This window comes from Podarcis melisellensis, assembly GCF_964234715.1.
Source record: "Podarcis melisellensis genome assembly, chromosome: 10".
NCBI classification, from domain to species: Eukaryota; Metazoa; Chordata; class Lepidosauria; order Squamata; family Lacertidae; genus Podarcis; species Podarcis melisellensis.
Window position 1 is genome coordinate 51,253,579 of NC_138542.1, and position 18,280 is coordinate 51,271,858.

General features: G+C 42.9%; 1 protein-coding gene across 3 annotated transcripts in view; it reads right to left on the bottom strand.

The window, feature by feature from the left end:
* The window catches only part of RFX4 (regulatory factor X4), a 62,467-nt gene that overhangs the window by 11,748 nt on the left and 32,439 nt on the right, over positions 1-18,280 (bottom strand). For all 3 annotated transcript variants that reach the window (XM_081928254.1, XM_081928252.1, XM_081928253.1), the window contains 9 exons: positions 17,231-17,354; positions 13,319-13,380; positions 10,811-11,024; positions 9,437-9,514; positions 7,865-8,028; positions 6,434-6,534; positions 4,116-4,174; positions 1,795-1,939; positions 453-547 (listed from right to left, as the gene is read on the bottom strand). In XM_081928254.1, coding sequence (XP_081784380.1) covers positions 453-547; positions 1,795-1,939; positions 4,116-4,174; positions 6,434-6,534; positions 7,865-8,028; positions 9,437-9,514; positions 10,811-11,024; positions 13,319-13,380; positions 17,231-17,354 — 1,042 coding nt within the window. The remainder of the gene's footprint in view (positions 1-452; positions 548-1,794; positions 1,940-4,115; positions 4,175-6,433; positions 6,535-7,864; positions 8,029-9,436; positions 9,515-10,810; positions 11,025-13,318; positions 13,381-17,230; positions 17,355-18,280) is intronic.

Here is an 18,280-nt window from a genome sequence, read left to right on the forward strand (position 1 = left end):
CACAGATATATATGCAACAGCCGTAGCTACATTCCAGCTGTTTGGTGGGCTTTCTGCTAGCAGAATAACTAAAAATCAACACTTGAAAGCCGGCAACTAGTAATCACTTTTTATCGTTAGCGTTTTCGGAGTCAAGGCCACCCACAAGAGCTACTTTTTTGGCCCACCAGTACAATGCGACACAACAAGATAAGTCAAACTATGGGTTAGTGAGAATGTGTGCATACGCAAACTGCTGTCACAGAGGAGCTCACAGCTGCTTTGCATCTCCCTGGTCATTTTCACTGCGGCACCAACCTAAGCCAAGGTCTGGCTTAGCATGTCATCTGAACAAGGATACATGGTTAAGCGTTCTCCTAGCTAACCATGTGCTGTAGCTTTGTTTTTAGAAAGGAAATGGCTGGACACAGAGCTCCACACTCCACACTTCACCATTCTTTTTTCCTACTGACCTTTACGACGCATCTGTCCACCATGGAATCCAGCCATTCTACATAGGATTCAATGGGCGACTGCTCTTCCAGAAGGTGATCGAACTCTTGATATACTGGCAGAAAGAAAACCCAAATCCAAATAATAAATTACTGTTGCCCTCTTACTGAAGGAAAATGGGGAGGGGGAAATCGGTAACACTCTCCTTGTTTTCCGCACCATTTTTTTGACAGTTTCTTCACTTTATTAAAACGTGCTGTTCTTTCTTTAAAAACACGGAAAAGCAAAAAACATTTGCTGCGTTTGATCTCCCTCACTCCCCCCCCCCCCATTTTTCCAGCGGTGGCTGCCTATAAGTAAATTAGAGACACAGCAATGATCGTCTTTCTTCCAAGAGCGAAAGCTAGGCTCTGACCCTTTTGATAAAGAAGGTCATGCATGAAATTGATTTAGAAATGCATAAGATGCTATTGGAACCCAAGAGCAACTGACGGCCTTCCCATCAGTAAATGCTCCACAAATACGTAACTGATGCTAGCAACATTTATTTATTTGCCATAGCTAAAAGGCAAGCTATTTCCTATCAAAACCTACAAAACCGTCATATTTAATGACTTCAAAGAGATTACTGGATATTATCTACAAGACGAATGCCATCTTTCAGATTTGCCACAGGGAGGTAAACTTTAAACATATGTATTTGCAATGGCTTTGCTTATGAAAAGTTCCAGGCTGCTTTTTGCAATGGATCGAAGTGGCTCAAAACCAACAAGAGCAACAGTCCATTTAAAACACAGCAGGAAAATAAAATGTGATTAAACCTGCAATTCTAAATACACCAGCCTGGGAGTAGGCCCCATTGCACAGAGTGGGAGTTACTACATCGTATTCTCTTGCTTAATATGGTTTTCCAGAAAACTTAAACTCCACCTCCTGAGTCACCATTTTGCATTTGGCGCCATTTCCAAGACACTATCTCACATCTGGGTCCTGTACTTAGCTTACATAAATTTTAAAAAGTGCATTAGAAGAGGCAGAAGGAATATAAGCATTTTAGACTCTCCTATGTAATTGACTCACTTCCTCTTCTCTTTCTGTCCTGCAGGTGGGAGAGCTGCTGAGAGTAGGGAGGAAATTTGAGTGGACCAACGGCAGGGAGGGAAAGGGTTAAGCAGCTGCTCTTTCCCCAAGGATCTTCCTACTGCCAGCCACTTGTTGTCTTTTGCGCTTTTAATCAACAGATTAGGATGCACGGAGGAGTCTTGCTGATGTCAAAGAGCAACTACTTTGGCACGTTCTGTATTTGCCATGAGGTCCAGAGCTGCCCTCTCTCATCAGAGTTGAGGGTTTTTATATCCTTACATTGTATTATAAGTTTCCTGTGCTCCTCCCGCGAGTCTTCCATGGTGTACAGTGTTTGTTTGGTAATGCTGTTAAGGTCCACATTCCTCCAGTCTTCCAGCATTTGGAATGTGATGTCCGCACTGTGGATCACGGTTCTTGATGCCTATAATCCAGTCCAAGCAACTCATTAGCTCATGGTTTATTAGCTTGAAAAATAGACTTTTATCCCCTTACACGCTTCCTTGGCAAGTCTCACTAAATTGATTTTCTCATGGATTCTAATCTAGAAGCATTGTGGGTCACAACAGGCATCTATCTACTCACTACTAGGGATGGAAGGGTCGGTCCATTTCGGTTCCATAAGTTTCTCTTTTTCACAATCCACATTGCAACAGTTTGCATTTTTTTTTAATCTGAATGAAAATTCAACAGCATTTAAGTCTGTATTTCTCACAATAAACACGTGTTTATATGCAGTTTGGTCCAATGCGCACATTTTTGCAAGCAATTTCCCCCAATTTAATGCATATTTGTATGTTATTTTCAAGAACATCTTGCACACTTCCCCCAACAATGGTTGGTTGAAGAATTGCATCGCAAAATTTGGGTATGTCTTTTGAAGGATAGCTGTGTTTTGACTTGCAAATTGTTTTGAAAAGTGAGAATTTGATAGCTTTGGCTTTAAATACAAACTGAATTGAATTTTCCCTCCTTCTCTACTCACCTAAACAGATTACCTCCATTTGTTTGTGCTACAGTGTTGTTTGCTCTACAGTGTTGTTGTTTTTTAATTGCAAATAAATGCTGTTTCTTTTTCCACATCAGTTGAAGAACAAACACACACTGGAGTCGGAATCTCCGCCCTTGAACTGTGCCTGCAAGGGCCCTGTCGGTAGGCTTACTCCTTTAGACACACCAAAGGCTAATCCGTACCTTTTATCACATCAAAAGCAAAATCCTCACACTGTGAATTTGCTACTTCAGTTCCATGCAAAGAGGCACCTGAAATCACACACCTTCCACATGAAAATGAGGCTGCAGGCACAATAACACAAACACATTTGCAGCTCTGCCCCACCCCCCATATGTGAAATAATAATGGTGACTAGTATGACCTTAATTAGCTCTCATGCTCCAGGGAGGGGGACGGCTTTTAGGGGAGAGGATGGAAAAACGCAGAGCGCTTGTCTCCTGGCACTTCTCTTTTTAGAAGAAGAAGAGTTTGGATTTGATATCCCGCTTTATCACTACCCAAAGGAGTCTCAAAGCGGCTAACAATCTCCTTTCCCTTCCTCCCCCACAACAAAAACTCTGTGAGGTGAGTGAGGCTGAGAGACTTCAGAGAAATGTGACTAGCCCAGGGTCACCCAATAGCTGTATGTGGAGGAGCGGGGATGCGAACCATCATCATGTGAGAAGGGGTGGAGGAAGGGGTGTGTGGTGGGGGTGGGACGCCCTGAGTGTCACCACTGAGGGGGGTGACAAAATGCCGGGCAGCACTCACAGCAGGCCTGAGCCACGTGTCTCTTCTGAGAGTGATGTGGTGGCTTGAGCGCCTGCAGGCTGCACGCTGCCCCAAATGGTCCGCCCGCCGCCTCCCCCCTCAGCTGTAGGGCGGCTGAGTGGAAGGAGGAAGGCAGACTCCTCAGAGACCCCGCTGAGCGTCTTGCCCTGGCTGGCCCCGCCCCTGGGCGCAGGGCACATGCGCCACCCCAGGCGCCCGATCAGCGTGCTTCACCGCTGCACGAGGCCTTCAACACCGTATTTTTCGCCCCATAAGACGCACTTCCCCCCTCCTAAAAAGTAAGGGAAAATGTGTGTGCGTCTTATGGAGCGAATGCAGACGGGAGGCAGGCGGGAAAAGCCCCCAAGACACACGCTCCGCGCAGCTCTTGGGGGCTTTTCCCCGAGGAGGGAGAAAGGACTGACGCGGCCAGTCAGTTCCTTCTCCCTCCTCAATCAAAGCCCGCAGGAGCCACACACCCTTTAAAGAGCGCGCGGCTCTTGGGGGCTTTTCCCCGAGGTGGCAGCAGTTTTACCAAAATTTAAGTGGCTACTCTACTATGAACCTAAAGATATACTTTAAACAATATTAAAACAGTTGTGTCTAGAGACCATGGAAGGCAACGTGAGAGAGGCTATTCTACCAAATATTCTACCAAATATTCTGGAGATGTTTGAATTTCTCCAGTAGGGGAGAGGAGCTCATAAAAGAAAATTATGTCAGAAATATGTTCTCTGAGAAAATTTGACTCGGCCCTGGTATTTATACAGCTGCCAAAGCAAAGGATCAATAAACCACAGATAAAGTGACCTTGTAATAAAAACAGACAAAATACCTGACAAAGATGATTTAAGGATGTCTGTCTCCGAAGAATTTGAGAAAACCTTCTGGATACTGCCAATGAAGAAGATATTTATTATAATAAACCAGACTGGTTATTTTTGTTATCAAACAAACAAAAGTATCTTGGTTGGAGTGGTACTTTTTGACTTTTTACTAAAATTCCTGTTTTTGGAATCCAAATCAGCACAATTAATTTTCTATGGACCAAGGCCAATCTGCCACTGAAATCCATGGTGCGGCACAATCCTATCTACTCAGAAGTAAGTTCTGCTGTGTACAATGAGGCATAGCCTCAGGTTAACAAGGTATAGGATTGCAGGATTCACTGTGACCATCCTGTCCTGTTGATTTCAGTGGACTTAAGTGGGACTGATTTGGGGCTAGTAACTGTAGGACACTTATCACCTGAAATCTGGATCCATTTATGCAAGCAAAATCCACATTATTTGCTGGTGTGTGTTTGCTTATTACTGGTATATAAATTCACATCTTTATTTTCAGGAATAAATCCAAATAATGTAATTTACACGATTAATCTTTCATATTCTTTTACGAAAAATGTAAACAAATATTTGTTGATGTTTATGAACTTGTTGATGCACCCAAAGCTCTGCAGAATAAACTAAACATGCTAAGAGTATTTTTATACTGAATCACTGCAGTAATCCACAACTGAATATTGTTGTACAAAAAAATTTAAAATGCTTAATTAGGTCAACAACAAAACTTATAAATTGCACAGACCTACAGTCACAAAAAACTTTTTTTCTGTAGCAAGTTATTTATTTATTACTTGCAAAGTTTTCTATGCCATCAACATTAAATATATATATATATCATCATAGTAGTGCATGACAAAAAACCAACAATAAAAATCTCATCTGTAAAACAAATGTAGAATACATCATATACTTAGTACTGACTTAACCAGGGGGAAAACATTCCAAATAATTCTCTCTGGATGCAGTTCTGCTTTAGTAAAGCTAATAGCAAACCACAATTAATTTTGAGAGAAGGACTGAACCTATAATATTTGAATAAATTATGAAATGACAAAAATATTATTGAGAAGTTTATATCCCGTCTCCTCCACAAAAGGTTATTTTAATTTTTCATGCTAATCAATGCCTAATCCTTTTCCTAAATTAGTTTTCCCTCCCCTTTCATCTCCTTCTCATTCTTCCCCCCTCTTTTTTAACTTTGTGATGTGGAATTTGGCACTTATAAAAGGAGAAGAATTGAGAGCCATGAAATAAAGCAGACTTTATCAATAGGTGATGTGCACTGCAGGCATCTACAAAGCATGCCTGAAAAGAGTGCGGTGCCCTTTCCCGTGGAGATAGGGTAATTTGATCGCCTCCATTTTTAACTCTGCCACCTTTTCTGAGCAAAGGCCTCGAGCTGTATTCAAACAGCCGAAAATCTGGAGAGTTGTTTAATGGTTTTGGATTCACTAAAACTACATCCAGGCCATCATGGAAGAGAAAGTTCAGCTTGGTTCACATAGCCAAAAGGAATTATCAGTTAATTTTGACTCAGTGCTGTGCCAAATGTTATACCTAAAAGATTATCACACCCCTTATATACCCGACTGATCACAGACCCTCCAAGGGCCCCTATTTTCCAGGGACATCCCTAATTTAGAGAAGCCATCCCGGTTTCTGATTTGATCCCGGAATGTCCCACTTTTCCTTAGGATGTCCCTATTTTCACTGGAGAAATGTTGGAGGGTATGGAGTTATCCAATCCCTGAGCTATCCGAAGGCAATCCTATATGTGGAAGTTTGTTTAAGGTTTAATGTTTTATTATGTTTTTGAATATGTTGGAAGCTGCCCAGAGTGGCTGGGGCAACTCAGTAAAATGTGTGGGGTATAAATAGTAAAATTATCATTATGGAATGGGACGTCCCTATTTTCATCGGAGAAATGTTGGAGGGTTCGTGATCACTGTGCTCTGTAAGAAAGGAACTCCTTCAAATCTATCCTATACAATGCTGGAATTTGGCCCTTAGCATGGAAGAACCTTCCATTTGGAACTCCTGTTTCATATCAGATAGCCACCATCTCTATTGCATTTTTGGCGCTTTCAGAAAACTTTACTTTTTCAACAAGCCTTTTATGTGGATTTATTTTTTTACCTCAGCTTGTGTCAAATTTGAAATGGTTTTTCAAATGAAATGTTTAAAATTGTTTATGAACTTTTTGCATTTTTTTATTGTTGATTTTTTAAATTGTTTCTATGTTTGTTACCAATAACAGGTAACACCATGTTGTTTTCCTGACCAAAGTAAGAAATTATACAATACATACGCTCAAACTTGATATTTCGTAGGTTTTCCGGCAAGTCGTGAAGAGCTACTTTTAGCCACTCGTCCAGTTGTTTGGCAAACTTGCGTATCACCTGTGTCAAGCTGAAAAGGAAAGTACCACTTCAGAAATCTATGCTGAACCTCTTTCTCTGCATTCATGCCTGCAGCCATGAAAAACTAATGGCTCACCTAATCTACCCTTTGCCCCAATGACCTTTTAAGTTATTGATGCTGCAGTCCCATACACAATTAAGAGGGTTGGGGGAGCCCCACTGAACTCAGTGAGACTTGCTCCTTCTGAATATGCATGTATAGGTTTGTACCCAGAATGTGTTGCAAAGCAAGAGCAATCTGAAGTGTACACAAAAGCACACAAAACATCGATCAACTCTACTCATTCTTGAAGGCAGGCAGGCAAGTAGTTTGTCAGAATAGTCAAAGACAGAAACAGGGTAGTTCAAACATGCAGGTGTTTAGTATTTAAAACATATAACTATCTTGCTTGTGAAATCTGCACAGAATATAAAGGTTGTTGTTTCTTCCTGGCTATTCTGCCCTATGTTCCTGTATGTGCAACTTTCCCCTTTCCCCTCCTTCCCCTTTGAACTCAGTCCGAAACAACATACTGTATCAGATACATTTGGGTTGCTCTTTATAATAATGCTAATGTTATTTATAAATGTATGTTTCAATAACAACAACAACAACAACAACAACAACAATAATTTATTATTTATACCCGCCCATCTGGCTGGGTCCCTCCAGCCACTCTGGGCGGCTTCCAACAAAACACTAAAATACAATAACCTATTAAACATTAAAAGCATCCCTAAACAGGGCTGCCTTTAGATGTCTTCTAAAAGTTTGGTAGTTATTTTTCTCTTTGACATCTGGTGGGAGGGCGTTCCACAGGGCGGGTGCCACTACCGAGAAGGCCCTCTGCCTGGTTCCCTGTAACTTGGCTTATCGCAGCGAGGGAACCGCCAGAAGGCCCTCAGCGCTGGACCTCAGTGTCCGGGCGGAACGATGGGGGTGGAGACACTCCTTCAGGTATACTGGACTGAGCCGTTTAGGGCTTTAAAGGTCAGCACCAACACTTCCCCAGAAGCTGCTCACACAGTGGGCTGGAGCTGCAATGCCAGCTTCCCAGTAGCGGCATCACTTACCAAAAAGCGGAGCAGCTATGCAGCTGGGAGGTCAGCACGGTGTGGGCAAATCCAGTATCCCACCACCAATCCAGCATCCTACCACCTCACCCCTTCCCCTCCTGGAAAACGTCAAGCAGCAATGACCCTACAGCTGTGACCCACGGGACAAGCCACTTCTGGAAAGCCTCTTTATTAAACATTGTGCAAGTGCAACGTTCTTTGACTCAAAGACATGTGTATGAGCACAGATGCACATACAGACTGGCCTATCAGAACAGACTCACCTATCAGGTAATGCCTGCAACACCGTTGGCATCAAGACTCCGGAAATAGCTTTGTACAATATTGAATCGCAAACTCCAACAATGTTTACTACTGTGGAAGAACCCAATACAGGAAGCATGTGAGGTGGCATCCCTTGCCAAAAGTGCAGAAGAAAACTTTGAACCTAGAGGTGTGCCAAGACATAAGGAAGAAATGGAACTGGTAATATTTTTTTATTGCCTAGATAACCAAGCCACATCCACTAGCGGTCAGCAGGGCGGGGGGGTGGCCCTTACTTGGAGAGGGGCAAGGTGACAAGAGAGGTCAGTGCAGTGCAAATGCACCAGTGGAGCTGATCAGACACACATACCCCAATGCGTTTGCACAGCACCAACCTTGTGGTCCCCTCACACCTCTCCTTCTTCCTTGATGACATCAGCAATGGGAGGTCAGGTTAAGTGTTGTTACTCCGCCGACCACTACCAATAACATCACTTCACAGCAGGAAGGTAGTTGAACTCAGGGTACAGAGAAACAGCTATCAGACTCTCCCCCACCCCCAGTTTATCTCATTCCACGTGTGCAGCTGTCAGCCACAGACTATTATTTATTGCATTTCATTTATTTACAAAGATTCAGAAGCCACTTAGTCAAAGAGCTCTCTAAGCAGCGTACATAATAAAACTGTAGATAGAATGCAGCGAAAATCCACAAAACTTTTTTTTAAAAAAACCAAACATACATACAACAATCATTAAAATGCAGAACATTATGTGGCGCTTGTAAAAGTGTAGGTTCCACAGGTCAAAGTGGTCAAATGTATGAGGCAAGGTGATCCCTTATGTGATCTGATCCCAAACTGTTTAGGTAGAGGTAGCCGATATGGATTCCAGGTGTCATTGGACTCCAATTCCCATTAGCCCCAGCCAGCATTGCAATGGTCAGCGTTGGCAACAGGTATAGCCCAACAACATGTGGAGGGCTCCACATTGGCTACTCCTGTGTTAAAGACCTTGCATCAGACCTTGAACCTGTGCAAACAACTCCGACTATCTCTCATACCTTTAAACAACAACATACTCTAGGAAAATGTGTTGATACTGGTGCACAGATACTGGTTAGGTGGGCTGACTGGGAGGGAGAAGATTCTGTAGTTGAGAATGGCCTCATCCTCACATCACAGTAAAACACTGTTTATCTTAGACCATTGTTTAAGATAAGACCATTGGTTTATTTCTGGCTTACCACTTGTGCTTTTGTTTGAAGCAAACAAGCAACGGCATGGCTTCAGACAACATGATAAGCCATATCATGGCTTATTTGAACCATGTAGGAGCCACATGGGGAGGGGGAGAAGCTGTGTGGAGGCCCTTGCGGCAGTGGGAGGCATGTTCAGGATCAAACCATGGCTCAAAACAAACTGCGGCTTACCATGATGTGCAACCAGGTCAGTGTTTGAAATTCAGCATTTTAAACCATCACAGCAGCTCAGCCAACAAATAAATACCAGAGGCTTCCCCACTATCTACAAGTACAATACAGAGGGCTACTCTGTTTCCCATGAAACTTTTAATTATTATTTTCCTACAAACCTCGTCAAAGTTGGCTCTTATTACAGTGTCGAGTATCCTCTGACAGTGTGTTCTGTACATCATAATAAAAGTGGACACCTGGCAAGGGAGGGAAACAATATTTTTAAAAGATATTCTTTTCATAGCAATAATCTAAGATCATCATGGCCATGACTCCAGGCAACGACTCGGCCATTAGGAAACAGGTAGTGGCTGCCTTATACGGAGCTGTTCCATCTAGCTCAGTATTGTCCACACTGATTGGCAGCTGCTGTCTCTCTTTCAGACATGAGACATTTCCAACCCTACTTGGAAATTCCAGGGATTGATTCTGGGCCCTTGTGCATGCTAAGCAGATACTCTCCCACTGAGCTAAGATCCTCCTCCATGACACAGACAGTGAGAGTCTGGCTGAGTCAGGAGGGCCAGGGGCACAGACTGTGGAAGGCCCAAGTCACACAGAGAGAAACGCCTTGAGCTGGAGACCTTTCACTAGACAACTGTAAACCTAAGACTCTTGTATTAGATTTCCCCCAATTATACTGACCAATATATGGAACACAGCCAGTGAGAAACTAATGGAGAAGTGACAGAGAACTAGGCTAGGGTCCAGGTTGCAAGAGCGGCCCATTCAAAACTCTGTTTCCCAGCACATGAGCAGAGCCTGAGAGGGTCTGGCTGGGCTCTGGACCTCATCAGAGCAAACTGTCTCTTTGAAGCTGCCTGAGGTTCTGCCACTTTGGCCCATAATCTTCTCTGGCAAAATGGGCTTCCGTTTGCAGACAGGATGAGTGCTGGAAATATATCGATAAGGGGCTCTTTCTCCTTCTCCAGATAGAAACAAATCATGGGCTATCTGCTATATCTATCTGCTCTATCTTTCTATCTAGCCTTATGATTAAAAGGAACACACACACACACAAACACACACACACACACATATTTTTCACAATCACCAATATGCCCAACTAGACATGATGTGGGAGATACCTGATGCGGTTGCAATTTAAGTCAGGAAAATGGCATAGGCAGAGGGGATTAACGCCCTGCCCTTTGGCCTTGAGCTACATACCTCCTCCGCTCCCTGTGGTTGGTTCTTAACCCAAATAAGTCACGTTGGGAGACACAGCCACAGATCTCCCACATGATGTCTAGATTGGCAAGCATCCCACCACATATACATTGGAAAACAAACACTTTAAGATAAGAGGAGGATATACTTGTTTCTGGTGCAGCGAGCAGTTAAGTCTCCACCCCATAAATAAAGTCAGAGCATCCTTAAGCTCACTCTTTTCAAAGGGTGACCCCCACCATATAATAGACCAACCATTCCTCAACAGAGGAGCAAAAGGGGATGGGGGGAAGGCAAGCCAGAGACTATTTCACTAGAGTCACCTTCTCCTCTGGCAAGCTGGCTGGCAGATTTAGATCTTTGACATTTGGAAACTCTGGCAGCAACGTCCCCAGTTTGGATCGTGGTGAATACGCCACTGTCTGTTTGGTGACTTCTTTTTTTCCTGTTTCATTGACCCAGGCTGCTCCTTTCTTAGAATACATCACGTCATAATACTGGGAGCTTTCTTTTACTGCAATCCCATAGTAATGGTACCTGAAATGTTGAAATACACATTTGTTAGCGGGAGGGGGTGGGGACCCTCAGAAAGGAGTTATTCACTCAGTATGGTTTTTAAAAAGGAAACTGCTAACGAAGCAGATTTTACGCCAATTCACAAGTTGATGCACGAGTGAAAATCCAGCAACGGAATGTAACTGCAATGTTCAAAGCATTTCACAGTCCAGTCCAGCTGGAGAAGTATCCTAAGGGCTGCCAAATGTGGAAGAGCCCAGTGCTTTTACCTCCTGCCCAAGGAAGCCTCCTGTCCAGATGCTTAGTGCAAACTAAGCCACAGATGTACAGACCTCCCTTTAATTCCTGGTAAATGGTCTATACAGTTACTTAGGAGGATACAAGGAAGAGCCATGAGAGAATGGCTTCTAACAACGTCTCACAAAGCCACTTATGGCAGGGGTAGCCAAAGTGGGGCCTCCAGATGTTGTTAGACTCAAACCCCCCATCAGCCCCAGACAATGTGACCAATAATCATGGATTATGGAAGGTAAGTCCAGCAACATCTGCAGAGCAAAACATTGGCTACCCCTTCCCCATGGCAGCAGGGCACTGCATTAAACAAGAGGGCCAGTGTTTCTTTTCTTTTTGTGCTCCTTGTCCACACCACATCACAGAATCTAAGTAAAAGGTAAAGGACCCCTGGACAGTTTAGTCTAGTCAAAGGCGATTATGGGGTTGCGGTGCTCATCTTGCTTTTCAGGCTGAGGGAGCCAGTGTTTGTCCACAGACAGCTTTCTGGGTCATGTGGCCAGCATCACTAAACCGCTTCTGGTGCAACAGAACACCATGATGGAAACCAGAGTGCATGGAAACACCGTTTACCTTCCCACTGCAGCGATACCTATTTATCTACTTGCACTGGTGTGCTTTTGAACTGCTAGGTTGGCAGGAGCTGGGACCGAGCAATGGCAGCTCACCCCGTCGCATGGATTCGAACTGCCGACCTTATGATTGGCAAGCCTAAGAGGCTCAGTGGTTTAGACCACAGCGCCACCCGCGTCCCATTAACTGTAGAGTTGGGAGGGTCATCTAGTTCAACCTCCTGCAACCCTATCGGTGCACATGTTAAAATGAAATATGTGGTTGTGACAAACAGGTGGGGGCAGAAATCAGGGACCTGTGAGTGGCTGCAGCTGCCTGTTCAGCTTACTTGTGGCAGCAAAGCCAGGTTTTCCATGCCGTAATGTGTGGAACAGCCCTAATGCATCAGGCTAGCCTGGGGAGAGAAGCGTTAGAAAAAAACTTGACCTCCTCTATCTCTGGATGTCAGGCAGCTGATAAAAGCGAAAACTGCAATGCCACAGCCTTCCTTCCATGTCTGAGGTTGGATGGAAGGAAGGCAGTTTAATAACAATCTAGAGAATATGAAATATGAAATATAGCTTTAAATATCCAATACAGGGAGGGACACAGCTTCGCTTACCTGCTACTCCTCTCACCTGCCATATGCTGCCCACTCCCTTGTCTGCTGGGAGGACTCCAGTTGTACCAACCAGCAGGCAGGGGAGAGGGGAGATTACAGGAGAGGGAGAAGCTACAGCTGTCCTTCCTCCTGCTGCCTTGGGGGCACAGTGTTTCAGAAAGTGTGAATAAGGTTTACCTTTAAATAAAAAACTGAATTGCATTTCTCTCCCACCCACACAATGTTGTTGGCATAAAAATCCCAGTCTATATCCCCCTCCAATTTAATCTGAGAAACCAGGAAAATCCAATTAAAGAGCCTGCTGCCAACGACCTGTTTGTCATATATGGATGACCCATTTACAGTATTCAGGCCCCTTCCAATCTGGAAGCATCCAGACACAGCCATGCGAAAACTGGCAACATGGCCACTGATCTCTTGTTCTGATGAAGAGAAAGCAAGCATCTTGTTATCTTTTGCGAATTGTAAAGCCATGGCATTCTTTCTGCCCAAATCCGAGTCCAAGGTGACCCACTGCAGCAGAAGGCAGTGTTTCTACACCTTGAAAAGGCTTGGAGAGGAAAAGAGTTTTGGTTGCTGCTAAAACAATCTCTTCTCTGCAACTATTAGAAGTTTAGGCGCTCCGTCGCTCTGTTGTATATCAGACTCTCAGTAGCACTGCTGATCCCACAGAACAAAGCATATCGAACAAAAGAGCCAGTGCCCTTTACTGGACCTAAGAAAGGTCAGATTTGTTTGGTGTCTCTCCCTCCAACACACACCAAAAGCCATATTACAAAAAGGCTCCCAGTGAATAACCTACGACCATACTTAGCCTTTCCGTGATTATGAAACACACATTATTGCTTACTTTGACTGGCCTCTGGTTCCGAGTCTTCTTGTTGTTAACTGCGGAAACTGCTGCCTTATTATCTGCAAATAATATTCATGAGTTAACAAGTTAAAAAACAAAGCCCTCTGTTCAGAATTTAGCAATGGATTATTTTGGGGGGGGGCAAAGGTAAAACAGGCTGGAAGCTTAAAAACACAGCCTTTGACTCAGACCCGCAACAAGAGTATACAAATATTTTGATTTTGATTATTTATGTAAATACATTTATATCCTCCCTGCTTCATCCAAAGAAACCCAGGGTGGATAACCAAGAAAGTTAAAAGAACAAATAAGGTTCAATAAAACAATGCATCAATAATTAAAACAGATAAACAACAGCATCAGCAACTAACCACTCCAACATGGTTAGCAGGTGGGTCTTTAACACCTGGTAGCTATATAGTTGCCCCTGCCCCTTGCTTCCAGTGTGGGGCAGTGTATGTAAGAGCACATGCCTCAATGGTAGGGCAAGGAATGCACCATTTATTAAGAGTTGCTGCAGGTTCCTTTGCTGAAAAAATGGTAGCTAAACAAGCAGAAATAGCAAGGAGGAGGAGCAGAAACAGGACCAGGAGGCTCCAAAGCCTCACACTGGAGCGCGGGCCTGAACAGGTAACCAGGGATGCCAACTGCTGATGCCAGCCCTGTCTACTTGGGAGCACTTCAATGGCTAGTTGTATGGAAGACAGAGTGATGGACCTTTGGTCTGATCCTGGAAGACAGTTATTAGTTTCCTCGTGCATCCCTACAAATATACATGGGATACCAGCAGTGTACCTCCAGAATCCATATTGTGTGAACGGGCTGCAAGGAAAATCTCAAATCTACGGCAAATTCAGAAGCATGTTATGGTGAGCCTATCCACAGTTGCTTCTCCTGTCATTGTAGTGCCAACATAGGTGAGCTGAACAGAAAGTACTTCAAATATAAATTTTCTTGCATGGGGTGTATGGATGGAGCTTCATGTGCAGTCACTGTTCCACTTAGGAACCAGTTATTATCTTCAGGCAGATTTGTACTGTGCCCCTTTATCTTATGGGTTGCTGGGCAGCCCTTAGTCACACTTCTGGCTAAAAAGCATCCTTAGAATCCTTAGTGTCCCTTTCGTTTATTTGCTTTTTGTAGTCCCAGGTGGTTGCAAAAATAGATTTGAAAACGTGACGGATAAAATAACTGCTAAAGATTTGTAAGGCTGAAGCCTGTATGATTTTGGTTTTTGAAACTAATTTTACTGGGGGTGGAATCATTTAAAGCTACAAACTTCAAAAAACCTGACACATTATTTCACACGACTGTGTGGCAAATGAACCCAACACGTTTAATGTCAATTTTCATTTCATCTTGCAGCAGGCATGACAGCAACGTACAAGGAAAAGTTTATTTACAGTGCATGAGACCTTTGGAAGGTGCACTTAAAGAATTCCATTTGAGGAATATTTACTTGGGGGCTAAATATTTCATGTGACTTAATTCTTTTTCAATAGTTTTGGTAAATGGGTAACACTGAGCAAAAATGTTAAGTATATACAGTATAGCAAAAAAATTAAAGGGCTGGTACCAATCTTTTAAACTTGGGCAAAACACCCATATACATCCTCTGATATATCCCAGTTTTATTCTCCTAATATGCAAATCATGTAGATTGCCTGTAGTTATTATTCAAATTAGCTTGATTGCAGATACTTCTTACAGAGGAGATACTTGTTACGTTATTTTGCCTGAAATGATTCTATTTCCCACATTTTGAAATTCCCCCATACTCAACAACCCATCCATATTTAATGAAAATAATGGAGCAGAATTTTAAATGGGACACACTTGTCAATTTACTGAGAACATCAACCTGGAGGAAGATCTATCCCTATTAAGTTCTAGCATGGATGGCAAGACTGCAGTTGAAGCAAGGGCCCCACAAGCAATAAAGAGGTAAAAATCAAATAGTGGAAAGTATTATTTTGCCAAGATGTGTTAAGCACGAAAAAGAATCCATCCCATGTTTCAGACAGGGAATTAAAATTACAAAAATAATATAGATTCTTCCTAAACTATGTTCATTTTTAAATTTTAGATCCGTGAAACTGATTAAAATAATCTGTTGCTTCCATTGGCTTTTAACCCTTTCTGTTGCAAATGCCATCATGGCGGCAAAGTGCCCACACCCCAAATTCTGTACACTTGGATCACAACTGCTGTGCAAAAATGGGGGGGGGGATCACACACCATTTACATACAATTTCCACCCTCCCTCTGATTTTACTATTTATTTATTTTTTTTCTCTCATAACAGGAAGCCCCCCTGGCATTGGTTCACGAGTCTTATCCAGAATAGTCCACACATGTTACAGAAGTGTGGATTTCACTAGCCTTTCTGGTTTATTTTCTGGAGGGAAGAGGGAAAAAAATCAGCAAACAGAAAAACACTTTTGTTGAGCTGTGAAAGTTCAGGCTAGCTATTTGATAAATGAGCAGACAGGCAAGCTGCCTCTCTTTCTCCCTCTCTTTTTTGTGCGGGTTCAATGAAGCCTACCTAAAGAACACCACATGCTGTTCCAGCTACTGATCTAACATTCCGCAACATCTCAGCCTTCCAAATTCTCTTTAATTACACATTAATCCCACTCCTCTCTCTTTCAGTTTGTGCAGACGGGGATGGGGGTTCCTAGGGGCTGTGGGAAAAAAAGCATTTTCTGGGCTTTTTTGTGGGGGGGAGGGGTGCATGTTGTCATTCAGGACGTACTTCCAAAGCAGAATATTACCTCAACAGACCTAAAGCAAAATGAAACATCCCAGCTCACTTTCGGAAGTACGAGAAACAAACAAAACCCAACAAGTTCCTTTACACTTCCAGTGTTTCAACCCTAGCAAATCAAGAGGGCTTTAGCAAAAAAATTATCTGTGTACCAAAATGCACCTTTGGTGACCTTCCAGATGATTTTATTTTTTAAAAAAATCCTGGATCTCTCTTAAAGCTACACTTGCGCTAGCCACAGTCCAGCACCGATAGATATAGGCTGTTTTTCTCACATTATGAACGGGGAAGGAAAAAGGAAAAAGATTCCTGCATATTTTGTGGGGTGGAAGAAGTAGGTGCCAATACTGTTTGGTGATTGGCTGTACTGCTGGATGGGGGCGGGTTGTGTGGGAATAGAAAGGGATGAGTGATATTGAATGGGCAGCAGGTATGGTATGATTTGTGTAAATGTAAGGTAGAATCCGGGTGTGATGTGCACGCGTTAAGTGGAATGAGCACTGTGTTTTGTGAGCAGGGATGGGGAAGAAATTCAATTCAGTTTGCATTTAAAGTCAAATTTGGCATTTTTTTTAACTTTCTGAAACAATACAAAAACAGTCATCCCTCACAGAGGTACAATTCTCAAAGTTCCCTGGGAAGAGGGGTTGAGACTGTTAAGCTACTCTGAGAATTGTAGCTCTGTGAGAGGAACAGGGGTCTCCTCACAACTTGCAGCACCCTTAACAAAGTACAGTTCCCATGATTCTCTGGGGAAAGCCATGACTGGTATGGTACTGTTTTAAGTGTATAGAGCAGATGGAGCCCAATGCTGTCATTCAGGGTGACTGATCTGGAATAGAAGATCATCACATGCACTGGTGACACAATTCATTAACACTAGTCAAATTCACTCAGCTACTTTTTGACTTTTAAGTCTCACGCTCACCAAAATGTTTCTTAAAACTGATGCTACTAATAATCCAATCATGGCACTGCCTCCTATCAAAAACTTCAAAAGGAATCTCCTCCCCCTACTGTTTTTCTCCTGACAGTTTGCTGCTTTGGATTGCAGTCCACATGTAGGAGATTGTATATTTCACAGCCATTATTATTTCAGATTCCCAAAACCCCACTTGAGGTGAGGTTTGGTTGACACTCACCTTTCCAAAGCTGGCAGCATTGACTGGCTGTGTGTCGTTTTTCTCGCAGAAGTCCAAATAGTGCATATAAAGGGCGCTTCGAGGAATGCAGACACCTTCTGCGATTTCGTAGTTCTCCTCCAGCCTTAAAAACAATGATCGAACAATGGAAAACTACAAATAGGTTGGCTGCTATGTATTTCAACTTCCAAATCTGCAGACTGAAGGGCCAGCCCCTATGCTAGGACATTGTTTTTTCATACATAAAAATTAGTCAAATGTGTTCTATTTATTCTGTACTGAAATACAGCATACTTTGCACACCAACACCATCATCAATTCTATTAATATATAAATAAGACTAATATAGATGAAAATCAATGGTGATGCTGCAATGTGCCACAAATTCTTGCAGTCAGACTCCTGTAGCACTTCAAAATGTCTTACATCACTAGAATACTAAGTAATTAAGGATCCAAAAGTTGAAATAAAACATTTGCACACATTTAAAGGCAGTCAAACATTAAAATGTCCTTCAGCACTTTATAACTATTTTCTGATATGACGCATCTTGAGTGAAAGGAATGCAACCAGAGACCAAACCAAGCAGTAAAATATTGTTCTGCCATACTCTGTATGTGACCTTCGCACAAAAGCTTATGCCACAATAAATCTGCTAGTATTTTAAGGTGCCAAAAGATTTAGGCTGCTATCCTGTACATAACTTGCTGTGGAAAAGTGCCACTGAGCTCGGTAGCATTGAGTAGGAATGCACTGGATTGAACTGTGAGTCTGTTGGAGCGAAAACAAGAAACACAGTCGCCTCTCAAGAATGCCCTTGTTATATTTCAGTTTGCATGGTAATAACAATGCATATATTGATCTCTTATCATTTAAAAGCAGCACCAAGGTGTGCGTGCAGGAAGCTCTGCATGCCTTGACTGCATTGAGCTACCTTCAACTCAAGCAGGTTGATGCTGTCTGTTCTGACAGCACCAATTATCTATTTAAGGAAGAAATGGGGAGCTGGATTCAGCCCCTTGTATTCTTGTACTCGTCAGCAGGGCACTG